A 21,545-nucleotide genomic window follows, 5' to 3' on the forward strand; every position below is an offset into this window, starting at 1 on the left:
TCAACTCCTGTATGGATTTAGTACAGATCCAGTGCAGCTTTCTGTACATCACATTGGCTGGGAGAAGTCTTTATTGCCTGTATTTTACTACTTGGATTTCTTAAGTTTTTTTAAACCTTCAACTCAATTCTCAAAGCTTGTCAATTCCAGGAATATCAGTGGTTTTGTCAGGAACTTCCCACTTCCAAATTATCTTTACTGACTGTCATATTAGAAGTGCAGGTGAGAGGGAGAGGAAGGGTTCAGATAGAAATATGTGGAAGAAGGCAGATGACTGTGGGCAGAATCACCAGAGGACAATGGATTAATCTTAAATAATTTTTATTGTATGCTTTAACATTGCATCTGTAGATAAAAGTTTTCCTAACCTAACAGCAAAGGCTCAGGCAAATACAGCATCTTTAGATCTTCTAAGTGCTGGCAGCCACATGCAGGACCTTAGACAGTGTGGAGTGGAATGCTCATTGAAGGGAGGTGTGCTGTGGTCTTGAATTATGTGGGAAGCATTTAGACATGTTGGCAATAGCAAAATTCATAGGTGTTGCAAAAAATTTGGTGTACAAAAAAATGAAAATGCTGATCTTTCTCACCCTAAAAAATCCTTAGTTCAATGGAAGCTTATTTTTTTAATATCAGACATGGAGAGAGTTGAGATATATTTAAGAACTTTCTAAATATGCTGATAAATCACAAAATAAATGAGGCAAAAAGTGGTAGAAAAATCTTGTCTAGCTGTGCCAAGGGTCTGTTTGCTGTCAGGATTCAGTTATTAGGAAACCTATGCAGTTACAGGTCATTACTTGAGAGGTGGGAAAATGCATGGTTTATTTGACAATACAATTACAATGAATAGTACTGATTTAGCTTAATGCTCTGTGCTGTCACTGGAGTTATCCTTCCTGAGAGACTGATGTGTGTGCATATAAAACACTTTACAGTGTGTTGGTGTTGTGATCTTCTCTGCCAGATACTTGTCTTCACTTTGGTGACATTGCCTCTCTTCCTAGGTTACCAGTTTTCTTATGGTAACTTATTTGGGATAGAACTTACATCCATGTTCTTCTCCACTTTTAATAAAAACTCAAGTATATTGGATGTTATCTGACATGGAATATATAGTAGGTTCTGTGAAATAACATGTTTAAAGTGGTCACACGTGCACAGAAGTGAAGGACACAAGAAGAATCTTACAGGTGTTTGAAATTTTGATAGTGTTGGTCTTAGGTCAAATACTGTCTGTCACAGTGTACTCTCAAGTATTTCAGAGCTGAAAATGGTACACTAAACTGTGAAGACACCAGTTCTCACAGAACAGGACCATCTTAACAAATAAAATATAAAAAGTGTGTAAGTAGCGAAAGCTAAAATAAAGACCATTAGTAGTTAACTTCATGAAAAATGCAGATGTGTTTCTTGCACTCTGACACAGAATTGTGATTTTTTTTTTTTTCTGGATATTTTCGTCACAGTATAGTGTTAGATTATAAATTTGGCTTTAAATATTGCAAAAATTAATTTTTAAATAATCTTCTATTATTAGAAGATTATAAACTTCTCATGGTGCAGATGTTTTTATTAGTTTTGCTTAGGTTCAAAATTGAGAAATTGCTTTAATGAGAGACACGTGGTAAGAGCTTATATGTTCTAATCATAGAAACTGTTGATCAATGAAAAGTGGCTAATATTAACTACTTTTCTAATAAATTTTGCCTAATTCTGTTGTTGCAAGCTCTGGTAAGTATCCATGGGTCTCTCTTTCCTATGTAGACATGTAGCTGTTGCAACTGTTTATATGTTTTAGTAGAAATACAAGTAATACAGTACAAGTACCTTTTTTAGAAAAAAAAAGGGAAGATCACTAAAAACTGACACAGTCAAAAAATTCAAATTTATGATTGACAGCCATAGTGTCCATTGGGGTTTTAAGTGTTTACAAAATTGTATTGAGCTGTCTTCTGAAAGTTTGAATTTTCTGCCTATCAAACTGCTTCAGTCTTAACATTGTAAATTTAATTTTGTATTCATTTAGAAGTGTTTTTTCATATGCATATACACACAAGCATGTATTAGTGTGTATATGAACGTGTTCCAGTAAATGTACAAAGTGTTTGTGGAGTTTAGTGCATGGAATGTTTTCTTTTGTGTTCTAGACAGGTTGAATTGCATCTGAACTTTAAAAATGCTGTTTAAGAAATGTCGTGCCCCCAAACTCATAGGTTTTTACAGTCAAGCTTAAAATAAGAAGCACTTGTGGAAGAAAAGAAGTTCCCTTGTCCCTTTATATTTGTTTAAATTATTATGGAAAAGCTGCTCAGTACTCTGAATGTTAGGATTTTATATTTGCAATTGAATTTTAATCATAGAATGTGTGTTGCCACTGTGTCTCTCCAGCTTTTTAGGAGGAGCAGGACACCTCTGTCAGCTGCTGGAAGAGGGGAAATAATCTGTTGGGGTTTTTAGTCACCATGCGTATGGAAGCAGAGTTTCTTACTTCAGTAACGTTGTAGTAAATCCCTGCTGAGGTTTTGATCATGCGATTGCTTCAGCAAATAGTTCAGGTGTATGAGCAGTCTGGTTTCAGTGACAATGCTTTTGTGTGTGCTGTGAAATACCTCTACAAGCGTGTGGAACATCAAGGACTAAAAACTCATCATCTGGCTTAGTGTGAAGAAGATTTTCTTCCCAAAATACGAGTTTAGTTGGGAACTTTAAAAGGAACCTTTTTTATAAGAAGTCGATGTGGAAAACGTTTGCATTGAGTCTTTTGCCCACCAATTTTATATGCTGCTGGTAAAGCCATGTTTTTGTTGAAGGAATATTTTTTTCCACTGGGCAGAACAAAAAAGTGAGGTATTATGTATTTATATTTTTGCAGAAAGCATGATCCCTTTCTCCCTCTTTTCTTTTTTTTTTTAACAAAAGAACCTGTTTCAATTTATTATACATGTCTAACCATACAATTATCAATGCAGCATCCCATAACTAATGCTGACCCACTTTCCCAGAAAAAGATGTTCATTGTGCATTTGAAAGGTTAAAAAGGTTTTTGTGGTTTAAATGTTGTTACATATTTTACAGCATTAGGATCTATGGAATATTTTGACAACTGCAACAGTTCAATGAAGTTGGTAATTTCTTCTTTTAATTATTTTTCATTGAACAGATTTGGAGTTAAATTTTTAAGATTTGTGTTCTGGTATATTATACAGGAACATTTTGATGAAATGTATCATGCACTTTTTTTATCTAATTGCAAATTAGCTAGAGTTTATTGCCTTTAGGAGTGAGATTATTAGCCTTTAAACATAAGGTAACCACTGGCACATAATTTTGAGAGAACAGTGTGGTGTTCCTTTCACCAGTGATTGTACGTGTGTGTCTGCACATCCTCTTGTAGATGAGCTGAAGCATGGGCTTCCAAGATTATCTGCACACCCTAATCCACATACAGAGTGGGAAATGAGACTGGCTTTATGCATTTCATTAAGTACAATACTGGTTGATATAAAGCTTCCGTTTTTTCCACTTTCTTCCCCATCCCCACACTAAACACAGTGCAAGTAGCGTCTTGAATTGTTTGAGATTTGTTAGTCTTGTTATTCTAAATAGAATGTCTTTAATATTAAAATTTTGTATTAAAACATCTTCTCCAGATACATTGTTTCCACTTGTGTATGCGATGCCATTGGTTTTTAAACTTCCTCCAAAAATTCTACTTGGCTACTTAAAAAAAATTTAAAACTCCCCCCAGTGGACCATGTGCTATTTTACCTCCCACTCCTCTTTGAATCTCTTTCTGTACGAATCTGTGAAAGGCCACCTATCAGAGACCTCTAAAAAATTCATGTCTTTAACTAAATTTGAGCAGCTACTAAATTTGAGAATGTTCTTGAACAAGGGAGGAAAACAAATCCTCAAAATAACAGCCCTCAGCCTCCCTGAAAAACCCAAACCAAGCCCACCCTAAGAATTAAGTTCCGCTATCATCCTTATTAAGTTGGGTTTAGGTTTTTCTGTACATTGTTAGCACAATGATGCGCCCTATGATGTGAAATTCTATTTTTCTAGCTATTTAACAATTATTAATAGGTAGGACATGAATCAGATATTTTTAAATTAGTTGCAGTTATTTTCATAGTTAGGAGTAACACTTCATTTTAAGTCTTCAGTCTAAATTCTTAGTATGGGCACTGGCTGTGAAAATATTTTAATTTAAGTAGCCTGAACCTTCCTATGCTCAGCTCTGTTGGTAATATGAGAATACCTTTGCCTTACTAATCTATAAAAAGTTAGTGTTTTTACTGTAATTATCCTGTTTGTAGTTACTTTTGTATTTTTTTGCTTTAGCTACTGCATTTACTTATGCTAAGCATGTAAAGTTGAATAGAGAGCACTTAAAATAAAGCATACCTTTTCCAATTTAAATTAATCTCCAGCATACAGGTGTTTAAGATGCATAGGATTATTTAAATGATAATTAAAGATTTACTTATCTAACATTTAAATTTTTTCATTAATATATGAAGTGATTGTAGTACCTTATTTTTAATTAGACTCAAACCTTAGTTATGTGCATTAAAATCCTAATACTGTTAAGTGAACTAACTTTGTTCCTTTGTTAACAATTTTTGTAAATTATTTTTTCTTTTCTTGCAGCAAGGAGCAAATAACGCAGAAAAATTTGACTACGTAAGTTAACATTGTAACTTCTCTTTTTTAACTAACTTCAGGGGTAAAAGTTTCAAGATGGCAAGGGAATTGAAAGTGAAATTTTAGTCATAACCTGGGCTTTGTTTTTGTAGATGTACTTGGTTATTAAAGCATTTAGTTGTTTGTATTGCATTTATAAAATGGTGTTGCAGGATTTAGGGTAAGGCTTGGTTGAAAGTTCATAACCTTTTTATGTGTAAAAATATTGCTTTTCCTTGTCTTTGTCTCTGCCAGGTGATGCAGTTCATGAATAAAATGGCTGGTAATGAGTATGTTGGATTCAGTAATGCTACGTAAGTATTTTTTATTCACTTACTAAGGTTAGGTGGAAAGTGGTTCAACTGATAACTGGTATTTTGAGCCTATGACAAAGTTCAGTTATTTACATTTCAACCAGCATTTCATCCCTTTTATTGGAGGGTGTCTTTCACTTAACAATTTACAACTAAAGTTGTGCATGTCTCTGACACTGGTGGGGCAAAATTTCACCTAAAAAAACTGTTGGTTACCTCTTTGAAAATGTCATTATTCTGTCTTAGTGCTCTGTTGGTGCTATGGCAATGAGAGCTGTAAGTGCAACTCTTCTCTTCCTGGCATTCATATTAAAAATTAAACTCTGCATGTTGGTGGCTGCATAGTAAATGTTTAGGAAGCATAGTTGATACAGCTGGGACTCCTTCTGCTTTTTTATTTTGCATATTTAAATTCTTTTCTTAAACAAACAGTTCTCTTGTAAACTCAGTGTATAGCATTCCAAAACTCTTGAGAGCTTTTTCAGGCAGCACAGGGTAAATCATGAAGATTCCCTTTAGCAGAGTTGCTTCCAGTGCATGTGCAGAGGTGTTTTCCTGAGCTTTGTTTCAGTAAAAGGGGTGTGTATTGCAGAAGGAACCAGGCAGGTGTTCCTCCTTTAGGTTTCATCCTTTCCTCAATCATCCCAGTGAGGAGTGCAGCCATTTGTCTGACCTGCTATGGGATCCTCACATTCCTGTGCTTTGGGCAGGGAATAATGACCCTTCCACTGTCCCAGTGTGGAATGGTCCATCCTGCTCTGGCCTATTTAGAAATGCTTCCAGGATGAGGATTTGACCCTCCTTTGCCTTCTCTCCAAGTCAGCTTGTGTTGTGTAGGTAACCAGTACTGTGTGTGTTTGGATGTCAGTGCTGATTCACTCCAGCTGGGTGAACTGGGATGAGCTGCTGTGGCCACTTCTGTCCCATTAGTAGAATAGTTGTGTTCAGAGGTGATGAACCCTTTACATGAATTTTACTGAATTACATTACACATCATGAGTTCAGCAATTTTTGGGGGTTTTTTGGAAAGTCTGACATGTTGCCTTGTCTTTTTTGTTTTTTCTTTTTTTCTCTTTTAGGTTCCAGTCTGAAAGAGAGAGTGGAGATAGAAACTTTGCTATTGGCTATTACTTGAAAGAAAAAAAGGTTAATTTTTTTCTTCTTAAGTGTATTTTTAAGATTATTTGCTGGGTTTTATTTGTAATCTGTGAATTCTTTTAATTTATGTACAGTTTGGCACAAATTCATACTGGATATGTCTTATCACTGTTATTCAAATGCTGTCATTTAAAAAGTGTGATATCTATGCCATTCTAATAAAATACCTCTAAATATTTTTCTGTAACATAGCCATGGTAATTTATTTGTTGTAAAAAGTGTAATCTGTGCTGTAGAGGTGACTTTATAAAACTCCTGGATGCATTTTTCCATTTGCTTATTTAAAGATGTTGAAAACTACACTGAAAAATCTTTTAATACCTAGTTCAGTGATATTGCTGCACTGTGTTATTTTTAAATCTGATGTCATTAAGTGTTTCTACTTACTACATTTAAATGTTTATATTAAAATACGCCTAATGCTTAGCATGCTGATAATAGTATAATTAAAGTTATGTCTATCTGAAAGTGATACTTAAAAAAAAAATTTAATCTAAAGACTCTTTATTTTCCTTCCTCAGTGCTTTCCTGAAGGCACGGATATGGTTGCTATACTAGACTTCTATTTTCAGGTAACTGACTTTAAAATTGAGACTCACTGTAGGCTTAGAATTGCTATTATAAGCAGTAGAAGCTGATTTGTGCCTAGACATGGAGGCTTTGATGACGTACAGTTAAATGTCAGCTTCTGTTTAACTCTGGAAATGACAGATGTATGTTTGATGTATCCAGATTTGCTTTTGTTTAGGTGACCTACTCAGGTGTCTTTGTTGCTAATACAAACTAGCAATAGTCTTTAAACCACTTGAAGTTAGAAGCTTGAAATGTCTTGTATTACTTCAGCGAGTTTGACAAAACACTTCCTCTTTGGGTTGCTGCTTCTTATGGTGCTGTGGAGTAGTTTAACCTCTGTAACTGGAGAGTGCATGCTGAGCTGTAGGCTTGAGGAAGTGCTCCAAGGGAAGAAATGGGAATATCACCTCCTTTTGGTTTCATTCAATGCTTTTGAGTAAGAATATATATATTTTTTTTCTCCCCCTTCCCCCTTTTTGGTTTTTTTTTTTTTTTTTCACTTTCAGCAAGTTATTTACAAGTGTCACAAAATGAGAACTTGCAAGTGTGAGGTATTTCCTCAGTAAGGGTTTCCTAATGTTTAAATGCTCACAACTCAGCCCTGCTGTGTAGAGTTCTCAAGAGGCAGTTCAAGTTGTGTTACTGATGCACTTCATCTAGGAGAGTTGAAAAAAAGAAATACAGAGTTCTCAAAATCTGTTTTTGACTTGGAAACTTGCTGTTACTTATGCAAATTATAAGCCATTGTTTTCAAAATGCAAATTTCATTTGAGTTTTTTGTGTGGGGATGCACCTGCTCTCTTATATTTAGATTGGATGAGTGTTTATGAAGTAAGGTATATGTGATTAGCTGTGGTTGACCTCCTGTTGAGTTAGAAACTAGGTACAAGCTAATAGTCTGTTCTGAACTTGTGACAGAAGAGAATGTGTAATTTATATGAATTTACTGTGTAAAAATGCTTTTTAAATGCCTTGTATCCCACTGCCTGATGTGTTTTCTAAGTGGAAGCTATTCATAAGTTAAGAAATGCTAAAGCTTACTTTTCTGATGTATTTTAATTTGGCCTCATTTTTGTGCATTCTGATCTCTGATTTAATGACCATGTGTCATTCTTTCTTTTTTCCCTTGAAAAATCCCCTTTTCACTCCATGCTCAGGAAAAGGGTAGCTCATACACGAGCAGCATTTCTCTTTTCCTGTTAGGGTACAATGCTTACCTTTCCAACACTCAGATTCTACTTAAAAGTCTAGTTATTTCTTTTCTTTGGGTTTTCTGTAATGCTCCTTCCTCCCTTTTGTGACTGGGAACTTTCTGAGTAGGAATAAACGTATTTGCCTATTATCTCTGTAAAGTGAGGATGGATTATTCTCAGTTCAGACAAACGAGGTACAGAATGCAGGTGCTTAAACTGAGAACCTAGAAACAATTTTTTTTTTGAAAGTAGGTGATATTATGTAATACTTCATATGTTTAAAACACAGTTGCCATTTTAGATGCGTCTCTGACAATCTCTTGATTTGCAACTCCAGTTGATTGGACTAGGATGTATTGAGTTTGGCACCCGGAAAATAAGAATTCCAGGTAGTAACTACTCATGCAAACGTGGCTTAGGTAACTTCATGAAGTATCATGTAATGACTGTTTGGCAGAAACAAGAATAGGAGCACTAGTTTGTTTACTTTTTAGAGCAGCATTTCAGCTTCAGGTTGAAACCAATTTATCTTTTGGTTTCTGCAGAAATGAGGCAGCATCAGGTGATGGCATCTTATCACATTTCCTGATGTGTCACCAAAGTATGTATAGTCTGTACTGAAGCAGGGATCCTGGGAAAAAACTATGGTGTGGTTGTATCATTACTATATAAGAAATTAAATATGAGAAAGGTGAAATAAGGCTGCATCAGCAGGAAGTGCTGGCATTAACACTTGCATGTGCTAGAATTTGCAGCTTTAAATTGCACTTCTAATAATGTGTGGGATCTTCTAAGGCTTTAAAATAAAAAGAACCCACCATACGAAACAAGCTCAAATTGAAAAAAAAAAACCAGTCATTCTGTGGCTTTGCCATTTAAGCAGATGCAAAATACTTTTTTAGAGATTGTTTTACAGAGCTCTTCCTCTCAAAGGAACATAAGGGGGGTGGGGGGAGGAATCGAGCAGAGACACTAACCCATAAAAATACCGTCCCCAGCTTTTAAAGAGGGCTTACAAACACTGTCACTGGGATCTTTATAGCAGAAAGATTCAGACTGTAGTAATTGATGCTACTAGTGTAATCTGTAAGAAATGTTATGCTGCAGGTGGTTCTGAGATATTATTTTAAGATTTCAGTATTTTGTTGATCCTGCTGTAGTTGGCCTTACTGTGCTAGAAGTACCAGTGCTTATAATCTCTATTTCTTTTCCATAAGCTTTGCTCAATAGAAGTAACATGTGAGTCAGCAAGTGTGATGGCAGCAACTCTGGCTAATGGTGGCTTTTGCCCAATCACTGGTGAGAGAGTCCTGAGCCCCGAGGCAGTCCGGAATACCTTGAGTTTGATGCATTCCTGTGGCATGTATGACTTTTCAGGGCAGTTTGCCTTCCATGTAAGTACTTTACAGGTTTTAATCACAGCTGAGCAGGAAGGTTAATTTTTGCTATTGTTTTCTATGTTTTAGGGGTTTCTTCCTTGCTTTAGAGGCAGAAGAGAGGGTGTTATGTGAATTGTTTAGAAATTGAGCACACTGTAAGGAAAAATCTCACCTAGGATTCATGGCACTACTAGTGTCACATATCTTAGAGCACTCTGCCTTCACTTCTGGGAATCCTTTTCATATCAAAACATAAATGCTGTTCCTTAGGAAGGCTGTTCATGAGAGCAACAGAAGCAACGTTTCTTCATGGCTGAAGAAATCCTACTATATGGGAGTCAAGGATAGCAGAAAGCCTTTGTGGACAGTTGATTTTTCTTCAGTAACTCAGGCTCAGAAATTGTCCTTTTACGTGTGAAAATGACTGTCATACACAGCACATGTACTGTGCTCCTGTTTTCTAGCAGTGTGTTCATTACATGTTTATAATTCAGGATGGAATGTATCTTATGTTTTCAGTATTTTTTGCAGCATTTTTAGTTTTTCCTTACTGCATACATGTAAAATGTATTATAGTGCATTGTGTGACATAAAAGTTGCTTCTTGGAGAGCCATGAGGATATGTGACATGTTAGTTCCTACTGAAAAAAGTAATGCCTTTGTTCAGATTGTAAACAAGTAGGTTATTGTATGATTTCGTAGATACTTTCCAATTTTCTTGTGTTTTTTTGTTTTTTAACTTTTCCAGTCAATATTTTTACAGCTTCATTCTACCACCTTGTTGCAAGCTCTTTGTGGACATACACTTGTGTAGTACCACTTAGTCATAATTACTTTTTTTAAAAAAACAGATTTAAATTATCTTCTTTCACAGTATTATTGACTCACTGTATTCCTGTGAGCAAATAGTTTTATGATTGTGAACCTTGGATTGTCACAAACTGCATCAGGTTATTGTTTATCTAAAAAGAGATAAGTAATAATGCTTTCCCAGCTTCCAGTGCCTTCCAGATACACGTTTTATTAATGCTACACAATAATTTTCAGGAAAATGCTGATGCATTGTGTTACAATAGTGAGGAGCAATTGCAGAGGCCAGTCATTCTCTGATTATTCTATAGGTTGGTCTTCCTGCAAAGTCTGGAGTTGCTGGTGGGATTCTTCTGGTTGTTCCTAATGTCATGGGCTTGATGTGCTGGTCACCTCCTTTGGACAAGATGGGCAACAGTGTTAAAGGAATTCACTTTTGTCATGTAAGCACCATTGCCCTTGGGGTTTTTTGGTTGCTTGGGTTTGTTTTCTGGTTTTTTTTTGGTTTTTTTTTTTTTTTTTTTTTTTTTTTTTTTTTTTTTTTTTTTTTTTTTTTTTTTTTGCTTTTGCAGCTGATGTTTACTGAGCTTCAGTTGGCATAGCTGAGATCTAAGTGAATTAAATAGTGATTTCTGATTGTTCCCTACATAGCAAGTTTCATCTGATCCAAGGGTGAAAGTCTAAGAATAGATGTTTGCTTTTTAGTAGTAAATAGCACTTGATTTCAGTGAGCACTGAAGTATGATGCCAGAAACACTGGAGAAATGGTTGTGAAAAAGCTTTGAGAAGGAACACTTCATGGGGAAATGAAAGTGCTGGACTCCAGTATATTGCATTAAAAACTGTAGAGCTCTATTTATAGATGTTTTTTCCCTCTCTTGTCATAAAGTACCGTTTTCAAAACACTGGAAATGCAACTCTTATTTCATTGCAATGAAAGAAAAAGACTGTAATGAAATACTTCCATTCTGATGTATTTTTAAACTAATTTTTGTAAACCATCTGACATAAAAGATGTCTTCATAGATGATACCCAGATGTTGGGCAAACTCTTCCTGGCTTCATGTTGAGCCAATGAAAGAGCTGTGGATAGTCTGCTGATAGGAGCATTAGAAGCAGGAGAGATTTTGGGGAGGACTTTGTGATGATTAATTAAGGTGTTTTGTGGGAGAGGAGAATGTAAAAAATGTCTTCCTTTTTTGTCCCTAAAACTGCCTTGTAATGATGATTGCTTAATTATAAATGGGAGGTGGAGCAGCAGTTAAAATTTTTCGTGCTTCTATTTATCTAACATTTACACAGTTTCAAATTAAGAAGTTACTAATTCTAGTTAAAGTGCTTTAAAGGTTCATATTAAATGGTCTGATAACTTAATTCTAAATCCTAGAATAGAGGGGTAGATGGAGGATTTACTGCATCAATTCTGCATTGCAATGAGACCTAAAAACTGATACATGATTGTGGCATACAAGTAACATGAATGTAACATTCACTTTTAAAAATAGAACGGCATTGCCAAGTTTTGTAATTATAGCGTTCATGCTGTAATTCAAACTGATTGAGAATCCCTTATGTCACTCATTTCCTTGTTTCATCCTTTTGATCAAAGTTTTTCTGTTCCTGAAGGGTTACATACAGCTTATTTATGCTTTAAATCCCTCCCTTTTTTTTATCTAAAACTCCAAACTGTTGATACAGGAGTTTTATCTAATGGCAGAGTTAGTTTTTTCCTGCCCCTTTTTTGACCCATCTGGATGGATCTTCATGAGTTTAGGAAGATGCATAAAACAGAGCTGATCTTCTCTGAGAAAGCAAGCTGCTCTTAATTAATCTGTTTGGGTATTGTTAATTTTGCATAAACATTTGCAAGAGCTCTGACTAAACCCTGAATAATCTTCATTTAGCAGAGTATTGTAAAAGGATGGGCTTCCTGTCTTTGAGTAGGAATTTATTAAAATAGATATTTTGCAAATTTGCTCCTTGTTTTGTCCTTCTGTAAGAAGGAGGTAAAGATATTATAAAGGTATTATTTAAAGGTATTATTAGAATTTTATCCTGTAGATCTATATGTTCAAAGTGCCTTATGGACATGGATATTAATTTATTTAATTAACTTTTGTTCTTACTGGTTTAAGTTACTAGGATATGATGCAAAATCTAACTGGTAGTATTACTATTTACTGAGATGCATTTGGCTATCCTGTGCAGATAATAATGCATGTTCTCTAAATGCTTGCAGGATCTGGTTTCTTTGTGCAATTTCCATAACTACGATAATTTGAGACACTTTGCAAAAAAGCTTGATCCTCGCAGAGAAGGTGGTGATCAGCGGGTAAGTTACTGTCTGTGTGCAGTGAGTATTGCTCAGAGACTTCAGAGGAAATATGGCAAATTCTTCTCTAAATGCCAAACTGCTCAATGACATGTATTGCATCAAAGCTTTCACATCATCTAGTTAGTTACATTATTAGTGGACACTTAGCTGGGTGGACCACGCTGTCACAGGGTTTTGTGTAAGGAGAATTCATTACTAAATTTGTAACTCCATTTCATGCAGTTCATCCCCCTTGCTAGATTAGGTAGATGGTATCTGATGGAAGTTGCAAAGAGTTTTACTGTACTGGTTGCCTTTAATAAAGACTTGACCAGCTGCTGGGCTCAGCCTTTCTGGTGTGTGCTGCAACGCACGAGATCTGTGTTTAGCTGTATTTTCACAAGGATATCTCTGACACCACATGACCTGCTGAGAGTTGCAGAGGCAGTGAATTCAGGCATGAATAGTGCTGCAGACAAGAGTCTCCTACTTAGGGAGCAGCATAAGCAGTGTCTGGGAATGAACTGAATCCACTCCAGCTACATTTACAAATGACACAAGCGTGAGGGGATTGAGATGAGGAAAACCTCTTTGTTTTCAATACCATTAATGTTTTGACTAAGGCATGAAAATTTCAATACAGTAGAATGATTATTAAAGTGCTTCTATTTGCATGTATGCATCTAAAAATTACCCAGTTTTGAATTTAATTTTTTTATAAGTGCAAAAGAGAAACTAGCAGTTTATGTGAAGAGCTGAAACACTTGGGTCTGTTAGCTATGACTGCAAGTATGGATTTTTTTTTCCTTCAAGTACACTAATAAATAATGTATGTTGCTTGAACAACTAGCATTCCTTTGGACCAATGGACTATGAGAATCTCCAGCAAGAACTTGCTTTAAAAGAAACAGTATGGAAAAAAGTGTCACCTGAATCAAACGAGGACATCTCCAGAACCGTAGTGTATAGAATGGAAGGTCGGGGAGAGCAGAACTAAACAAATGGGTTCTAGTTCCATTAAATTCTTCATTTTAAAAACCCTCAAGCATCTCTAGATTTAATTTTGATTTGAATATTGTTTACCTGGTGTTTCATTTATATATACATTTTTGTGTAAATTTTGTATGCTATACCAAAAAGATTGTCAAAGTTCAAGGGTGTGTGGGGGAAAAAGCATGTGCAAACAACCCCAAAGCTGTAAACTGACTTTTGTAGTTACTTAGAACACATTTAGTTAAAAAAACCAAAAAAAAGTAAAGGTAAATCTTAGTGTTTTCAAAGATACATACCACTTTTGTGGTGTATCTGTTTATTTTTGTTTATATCTGAGATTTTTAAGTATATGAACTTTGAGGATGAGCAAAAGCTTGTGTCCACTGAGCAGGGTCGGCATGTAAAGATAGAATATTAATTAAAATATAAAATAGTATTTGGCATAATACAGCAAATTCCTGAATTTCTAAATAATTGTATATTAAGTGGAGATAGGTTCTGAGTCATATTATTACCATATCAGGGTTACTTTAATATGAGCTTTCAAATATGAAGAGAAATGGACCTTTTGCATATGCCATGCTAGTGAAGATTATTACAACATTAGTATTAATAATTATTAATGGTTTGATTAAAAGAAAAAAATAAAGAGAGCAAAAATGCCTGGGCAGGAGTGGGAGAAGTGGGGAGGAGGAGGAGGAGGAGGGGAAAAAACCTGTCTTGTTTGCAAGTTAACTAATGCAGCAGTGAGATTTCTGCCCCAGCTATTTGGAGTGTCTCTCTTGCTGCCTGTGCTGCCAGCTGGTAGTTATGACTCAGAAATCTGCCTTACTAATAGTGCTGTGCTCCACCCTGGAAAGGAATGTAAGCAATCTGGGCTTTAGACTGGTAACCAACTGAGCAGTGAGCAGGAAATATGTTCACAGGGAAGCAGATAGGTAGATCTTATTAGGACTGTTTAGAGCTGTTTTTCAACTATTAATGTGTGCATATGTTCATATATGAGGTTTCATTTACACAGGAGCAAATTCTTAAGTTATAATTAATTGCTATTTTTTGGAAATAATTTTGGGTTTGCAGCTCTGTCAGCTTCCTGAGAAAGAGGACTTGCATTTTTCCACAGGCAGCTGCATCTCTTAAGCTGCATAATTTGATAATTTGAGTATCTTGAGTAGGGTGTAGCTCCAAATGATATATTCAAGCTTCAGATAGGCTCAATAGGCAGTTCTCAACAGAGGTCAATGACTTGCTAAATTCTTAACACTTTCAGGAATTAGATTCTTAATAATGCTGAAAATCTTAGAAAAGCATTCTCTATAAAATTTTCTCCTCTCTAAATTTGCAAATAATCTGATGTGTCCCATCCCTATTACACATCACACAGAGTCCTGGTTTGTCAAACTGGAGAAACTTGTCCAAGCAATGATAAATGGTATTAGCTGGTAGAGGATTTTAAGAGACAGTGACAAACAATTCTGTTGTAACACCTTCACCTCTTCTCTCTGCTCCCTTCCCCAGTCCTTCTCCCTTTTTTTTTAATCTAAAACTCCAAACTGTTGATATGTGAGTTTTGCCTAATGGCAGAGTTAGTTTTTTCCTGCCATTTTTTGACCCATCTGGAATGTTCATGAGTTTAGGAAGATGCATAAAACAGAGCTGATGTTCTCTGAGAAAGCAAGCTGCTCTTAATTAATCTGTTTGGGTATTGTTAATTTTGCATAAACATTTGCAAGAGCTCTGACTAAACCCTGAATAATCTTCATTTAGCAGAGTATTGTAAAAGGATGGGCTTCCTGTCTTTGAAGCCTAGGATGGAAATATTTAAGCAAAACAATACAGAACATCAATTTTCAGCGAATTTGATGCCCTACTGGGATGAAGAGGTAAATCTGTGGTGCAAATGTCAGTAATAAGTGTCAGTCATGAATTGCTGAATACTAACTATTTTATAATCTTATCTCTGATGATAAGGTTAGGTTTGTTAGTGCTTATCCTCAAAATAAAGGCAAAGTCTTCAATTATAAAAATGTCTTGCCTGTTTGAGGATTTTGCAGTAAACTAGTAGCTACAGAGACATAACAAGTATTCAGATCCTGCAGAACTACTTTACCTGAAATACCCTCAGTTGCAAGAGGGAACATAATGTGTCTGTGCTGCTAATGGAAAGTATTTACAGTGGTGACATGTTGCTGGATGACTTGCTGATTTAATTAAAAATGGAAAAGGCATGTTGCAGGATTTGCTTGGTCTATTCTACCCACCTTGATTTTTAGTACTGTTTGAAGCCACTTCTAAAGATGTGGTTGAAGACAGATGATTTTTCCACATGTGGTAGAGTCAAGTCCTGCATGAGAAATACAGAAATAAGAAAACGACTAGGTCTTTAATATGCATAATAAGAATATTTAGGGTACAGCTTAAACAATCTTTAAATATATATATATATATATATATATTACAGTTCTGTAATATATGCTTTTGAAGCCTGCCTCAGAATTGAAGGCAGCTTCTAGCTAGGAAGGGTCGGGAGGAGACTCCTCTGAACCAACTGTTCTGTAACTTGCCCACACTTGTAGTTTCTTGCCCTGGCTGCCACGTGTGCAGATGGCTCCTGTTCCTGGCAGGGCACCTGGGGGCCAAGGTCACCCACCACAGGCCAGGGCCACTGAGGTTCAGTCATTCCATGTGTGAAGTCTGCAACGGTTCTAGTGTTCACCTGTGCTACAGTAATAGCAATTCTTGATATTCAAGCATTTTAGCTGTTTGTTTGTTTTTCTTTGTCAGCATCATTAACATTTCATTAGAAATGTAAATGCTTTTTAAAGATTTATTTTAGCATTTGTGTTGTACCTTTTGGCTCAGTTGTTAAGTTACCTGTCTCGTTTTCCATTTTTCATTTGCATTGTATGTTATTTATGTATCTTGATTTCCAGCATGCTTATTTTTGTATTGTTTAATAAATTTATTTTAAGCTGATTTTTATTGTATTTTTTTTTCTCTCAATGGAGAACAGATTTGTTCAAACACATTTTTTAGATTGAGGTTGAGATAGTGAGTACTCTGTTTGGAAAAACATTCTGGAAGAGTAGGTGGAATAAGCAGTTTTAGTTAAACCAGTCATTGAAAACTTTCCTAAGATTTTGTAAACATTTTATACGATAATTATTTTTCTGTTTGAACTGTTGTCTTAGAAAGTTGAAGGCAAAAATCAAGGTAGCAAAACTTTGTCACTATGACTTTTTAATAAAGAAGTCCTGGCGCAGTAGAATTTCAATATCACTGTGCTTTTGTCTGATTTTGAAGATACTGATGCAGTCACATGGAAAATGTATGGCTAGTGGTGCCAGTGTAGTAACTGCTGATCCTGAGCATTATGAAGAGAAAAATACAGCTTGTAATGAATCATGTGTAGCAAGGGAGGTGGTCCAAGCCCCACATTGTTCTGGTAGTGATGCTGGGGCCTGCCTCTACTGAGGATGGTCAGAATTGTTAATTTAGCTTTTCTGCAGACTGGTTTATAAGCTGAAGTTTTGTTCTATGCTTGTAAAATGAGCTGTATGTTCATTATACTTAAAAACATCACATATCAAAAGAGTTTGTTCTCTAGAAGTCATAAAGATGATGAAAGGAAAAACAGTAGTAGGTACACAGAGCCACAGGTGATTTACTGTACAATTATTTTGGCTCTTATATTTTGGTTTTCAGCATATATTTGTGTCAAAGACCAATGGGTTTGTAGATGAACAAAAAGGCAATGGATTCAGAGGAGGGTGGATGGGTGGGGGGGATGGATTATGTTTTTTTTTATTGCTCATATATCTCTTGGTCTTGATACATACATGTCATTGATGCACAGAAATTTGTTAACAAAGGAATTAATTATGAGCATAATTAATGTATGATGTTTTAGTATCCTAAACATTTTTGTAGGCTTGCACTGTTTTTTCTTTTTGATTTTAATTTTAAATAATATTTCTGTAGTTTTTTGAAGGTTCAGAATCAGTTATTGCTGTGAAACAAGAATAAACTTGTTTCAGCAGAGTTCTTATTAGAATGACAAATACACCTAATAATTTGCCTTCAGTGCAGTCTCCTTGAGGATTTGAGTTCACATATGTCTGTGGTGGTTGGAGGGTTGGCAAGAGGCTTTAAATTGGGTAGAAATCTTAACTAAAGCTATTTTTTTATCATGCTGGCACCTTGTCTGTTCCACATTTGTCTAGTCTGGAAAGTGCATGACTAACTAATATATGTAAAGACATGGTTGAGTCATGCACAGCTCCACTTTCTTTCAAGAATTTGTGTCCTAGTGTGTTGAATAATTTAAATAGTCTAAATTATTAAACTACCTGCCTTGAATCAAGCATGGTTTCTGATTTGCTGTTTGCTCCTAGAGTATATTGTGTGCAAAATTAAAAATGCCCTCTTTTCTTTTGGTTTTTCTGCAAGTAGGAGTTAATTTTCTTACTGGCATCTAATCTTGCTTTATGCAGACTTTTTGGTATGACACGGACATGGAACATTTAAATGTTTTTGCAAGACTTGAGTGGCAGCACTGTGCACATGGCTCAGCTACTCCTGAAAATGCCACTTGCATTTGTCCTGTGCATAGCAGGGGTGCCTAATGGTCACATCTGAGGCTGCAGCATAGCTGAATAAAGCCTGGAATGGAGTTCAGTGGCAGAACTGTGGTGGGGGCAAGTTTGTTGGGTATTCTGTTTGTTATTTTGGTTTTTTACCAGTTTAATTTGAGCAGGACTTAACTGAGTCAATAAAGCTGCCATGGGTGCTTGACTGAGGACAAGGCAGGTGGATGTTTGGAGAATAATGGACACTTTGCACCTCAGCACTAGGACTGGTGAGGAAATGGGGTTGAAGGAAGGACAAGGGCAAAAGGAAGTAATTTTAGAATGTCTTCCTATCCTCAAAAATGTTCCAGCCAACCAGACTTTGATGTATTTAGTGCTAAGCAGGCAAGTGGGGCAGCATATCTGCTGTAAGGTGCTGCTTCCTGTTTGAGCTGCTGCTCTGCTCTGATTCTGACTCAGCTGGCACATAGCTGTGCCTTCATGTGGTTTCACAAACTCACGTGCACACTGTGAATTGGACATTTATCTTCATATTGTACCTTGCCTTAAAGGTCAGATTTACTCAGCTGGGTGCAGTTATTGTAACCTATCTGTATGAGGTTCAGGGAGCACTAGTGACTGTCAGCAACCTGAGGAGGAAACCACGAGGTCACAGAGGCTGGGAGGGATCTCTGGAGATCTCAGAGTCCAGCCCCTGCTCAAAGAACCATCTCAGGTCACTTGGATTGTGTTGCTCAAGGGCTTTGCCAGTCAAGTGTTGAAAACCTCACGTGATGAGGTTTTATCATCTGGCTGGGTGAGTTATCCCAGTGCTTTAATGCTTTGATTAAAGAATTTTTTCCTAACCTACAGTTGGAAATTTCCCTTTCTGTACTTTGTGATGGTGACTTCTGTGTTTTCACTGAATGTGATGATGTTACCATCATGCTGTAATCTGTTGGCTTTTGGAGAGTCCTAGAAGTGGCATAGGTAGAAGTGGCATTTGGGCAGCAGTAATTAGTATTTTCACTTCCTGCTGTATTTTTCCTACCAGATTCCAAGTATCTTTTCATTATGTCATTGCAAATGAAGTGATTTAGGGATTTGAAAAGGCCATATTCCCTTTATTTATCTATTGAAGCCCAACAGGCTGAATGCAGATGTGGAAGTGTGCTATTTGCTGAGGGATGGCATGGTTCTGTTAGGACCCCTTGTGATCAGAGCACTTGTCAAAACAATGAACTGAGAGCACAAGTGGAGTGATAGGAAGAGATAATGTTACTCATTTCCTGTTGATGTCATTCACTAGCCCAGCTTTTTCCTTGAGGCAGGCAACTTTATTGTTTGTTCAGGAATTACTCATGCAATAAACAGGGTTTTTTTTGGACTCATAGACCTGCTTTTGGTTATATGTGTAGCTTTTACTTTCTGAATGGAAAGTACATTTCACACTTCTTTTCAAGGACCTCTCTCTTAAAATTCTCCAGCCTGTAATTATTGCAAACAAAATAATTAAATTGTAATCTTGATCTGAGAATAAACTGTTTTGATTAAACATGTTTTAAGAAATCCCCACTCATGCCATTGCAGAGCAGGATTAACAGTTATGATTGAGAATATAGGAAAGCAGGCTAAAACAGCTGAGTATGTTTTATTCCATATACCAAGGCTGCTGGGGAGTAATATGACTGTTTGCAGTGTTTAAAGATGAAAGCAGGGAGGAAAAAGATTTATTTCAGCTAATAAATATTTTCAATCCAAGGAAAACTTACCTTTCAATACAAGGTATGGAATACATAGCCTAAAAATAAGGAGACTTATAGAAACTTGATCCTAGTATTTAGAAAGCACCTTCTCATCAAGAGTAGAGTGCAAGCATCTGGTAAGATTTCCCCATTCTGCTTTCAGCCTGTAGGGTGGAGTCAGTCTGTTGGTAGTGCAGGTGCCCTGCATCCTTCCAAAGTCCTTTCCTTTGGCTATAATTCCAGTTCCAAGCCCTGTATTTAGGAGTAAACTGTCATCCACAAATTGTGAAGTGCCTACAGGCTGGGAAGCAGGAGCATTGCCCCACTCTGCTCTGTTGTGTGGGTATCAATGGTGTCAATAGGTCCTTGAAAAAGCAGACATCCTTTTGTCCTGTCTGCTTAACACAGCTCTGTCACTAAAACACCCATCAGCATTCCACTGGATTCATGTGACAGCGCTGATCCCAGTTCCTTTGGTCCCAAATCTTGCACTGTTAGTGATGTCTATATCCATTACTTCAAAGGCTCTTGTTATTTTCCCCTGCATCCAGGATCAATGGCTTAGCATTCATTCCCCTTTTTAAGGTTTCTCTGTATATTCCCAATGCTCTTTGCTGCAGAACTGTTAGCAGGGGTTTAGTCTTTGAAAAGGCTGAAAAGGAGCCGCCAAAGTAGGTATAACATTTCTGTGATAGTTGACTGCAAGAATTGTTTCACTATTTTTGAACTTCCAGCCATCATTATTTACTGACAAAATGTTTTCTTGCTGATGAGAAGTCCTGAAAATGTTTCACAGTGTGGAGTAAGTTAAACTCTTTAAAAGGGTCATTTTCTTACAAAACTTGGATGCTTTGGACATTGGTGGCATCACTGAAGCATTTCCATCCAAGCTGCTGATGGCAAATGCATACCACCTAAAAATGAAAATTTGCTTGGTCTTCATCTTGAAGGGTGGAAGCCTTCATGCTTTAGATCTTTCACTTGATCTAGTGAACTTTTTGTTGAAAGGATTAATTTATCCACCATTGCTTTGTCATACTGTTCATGGCCAACAATGCAGCAGTAACACTTCTGGTCATCCAGGACAGGAGCCAGGCTGGGTTTTTCTATGACTCCCTCTTGTTAATTTGCAATTCTATGGAACTGCCTGACCCACTGTTATTCACTACTGCTATTCTAATTTGGTTTTCTTTATTAGGTGTTCAAGAACTTCTCTTGCTGGCACAATATATGAGTTTATGAAAATCCATGAAAGATCTTCTTAAAAAAAAACAAACAAAGTGGAATTAGCCAACCTAGCTCTTAAGTCTAGTGAAGAATAATTCAATTCTCACTTAATGTTTTGGGTGTCTTTTCAGTGATGTGCTTAATTCTGTTGTTTCCAAAAGCAAAAAGTGTGTTAATTCATTGGTACCAGAAGAAATTGGAAACAGCAGGTGAAGGCAAGCATGGCCATGCTCACTGTAATCTACTGAAGGCAGCTTTGGCGCTCAGTTTTCTCTCTTCTTCCCAGTATTTGTACCTTCTGAAATCAACATAATTATCCCCAAAATAAAGGGATGGGATGGATATACCCATACCAACGTGGGTGTTAAGCAAAGGATAAGACATAAGAAGAAATTGTTAGTGAGTAGCTCTTGAGATCAGCTCCCCTTCTGCCAGGCTCATCTGTTTGTCCAGGCACACATGGGAAGGGGCAGGGGAGCTCTCCAGGCACAATATTGTCATCTGAGCACTGGTGAAGCTTCAGCTTTAGGTACTGTAAGACCTTCTGTCTTGAAAAATGTAGGATGATCTGTTATTCAGGGG

General features: G+C 36.5%; 1 protein-coding gene across 2 annotated transcripts in view; it reads left to right on the forward strand.

The window, feature by feature from the left end:
- GLS (glutaminase) overlaps positions 1 to 21,545 on the forward strand; it is a 59,770-nt gene that overhangs the window by 22,475 nt on the left and 15,750 nt on the right. Inside the window, exons 8-15 of one of the 2 annotated variants that reach the window (XM_071434525.1) lie at positions 4,657 to 4,689; positions 4,945 to 5,003; positions 6,083 to 6,149; positions 6,683 to 6,733; positions 9,145 to 9,321; positions 10,428 to 10,559; positions 12,356 to 12,448; positions 13,281 to 16,399. In XM_071434525.1, coding sequence (XP_071290626.1) covers positions 4,657 to 4,689; positions 4,945 to 5,003; positions 6,083 to 6,149; positions 6,683 to 6,733; positions 9,145 to 9,321; positions 10,428 to 10,559; positions 12,356 to 12,448; positions 13,281 to 13,427 — 759 coding nt within the window. In that variant the 3' untranslated portion in view covers positions 13,428 to 16,399. Of the gene's footprint in view, positions 1 to 4,656; positions 4,690 to 4,944; positions 5,004 to 6,082; positions 6,150 to 6,682; positions 6,734 to 9,144; positions 9,322 to 10,427; positions 10,560 to 12,355; positions 12,449 to 13,280; positions 16,400 to 21,545 lie in introns of those variants that run through there. The other variant, XM_071434524.1, reaches the window with a different exon arrangement.

This window comes from Agelaius tricolor, unplaced genomic scaffold, assembly GCF_023055355.1.
Source record: "Agelaius tricolor isolate 1412-34295 unplaced genomic scaffold, bAgeTri1.0.p SCAF_10, whole genome shotgun sequence".
Taxonomy (NCBI): Eukaryota; Metazoa; Chordata; class Aves; order Passeriformes; family Icteridae; genus Agelaius; species Agelaius tricolor.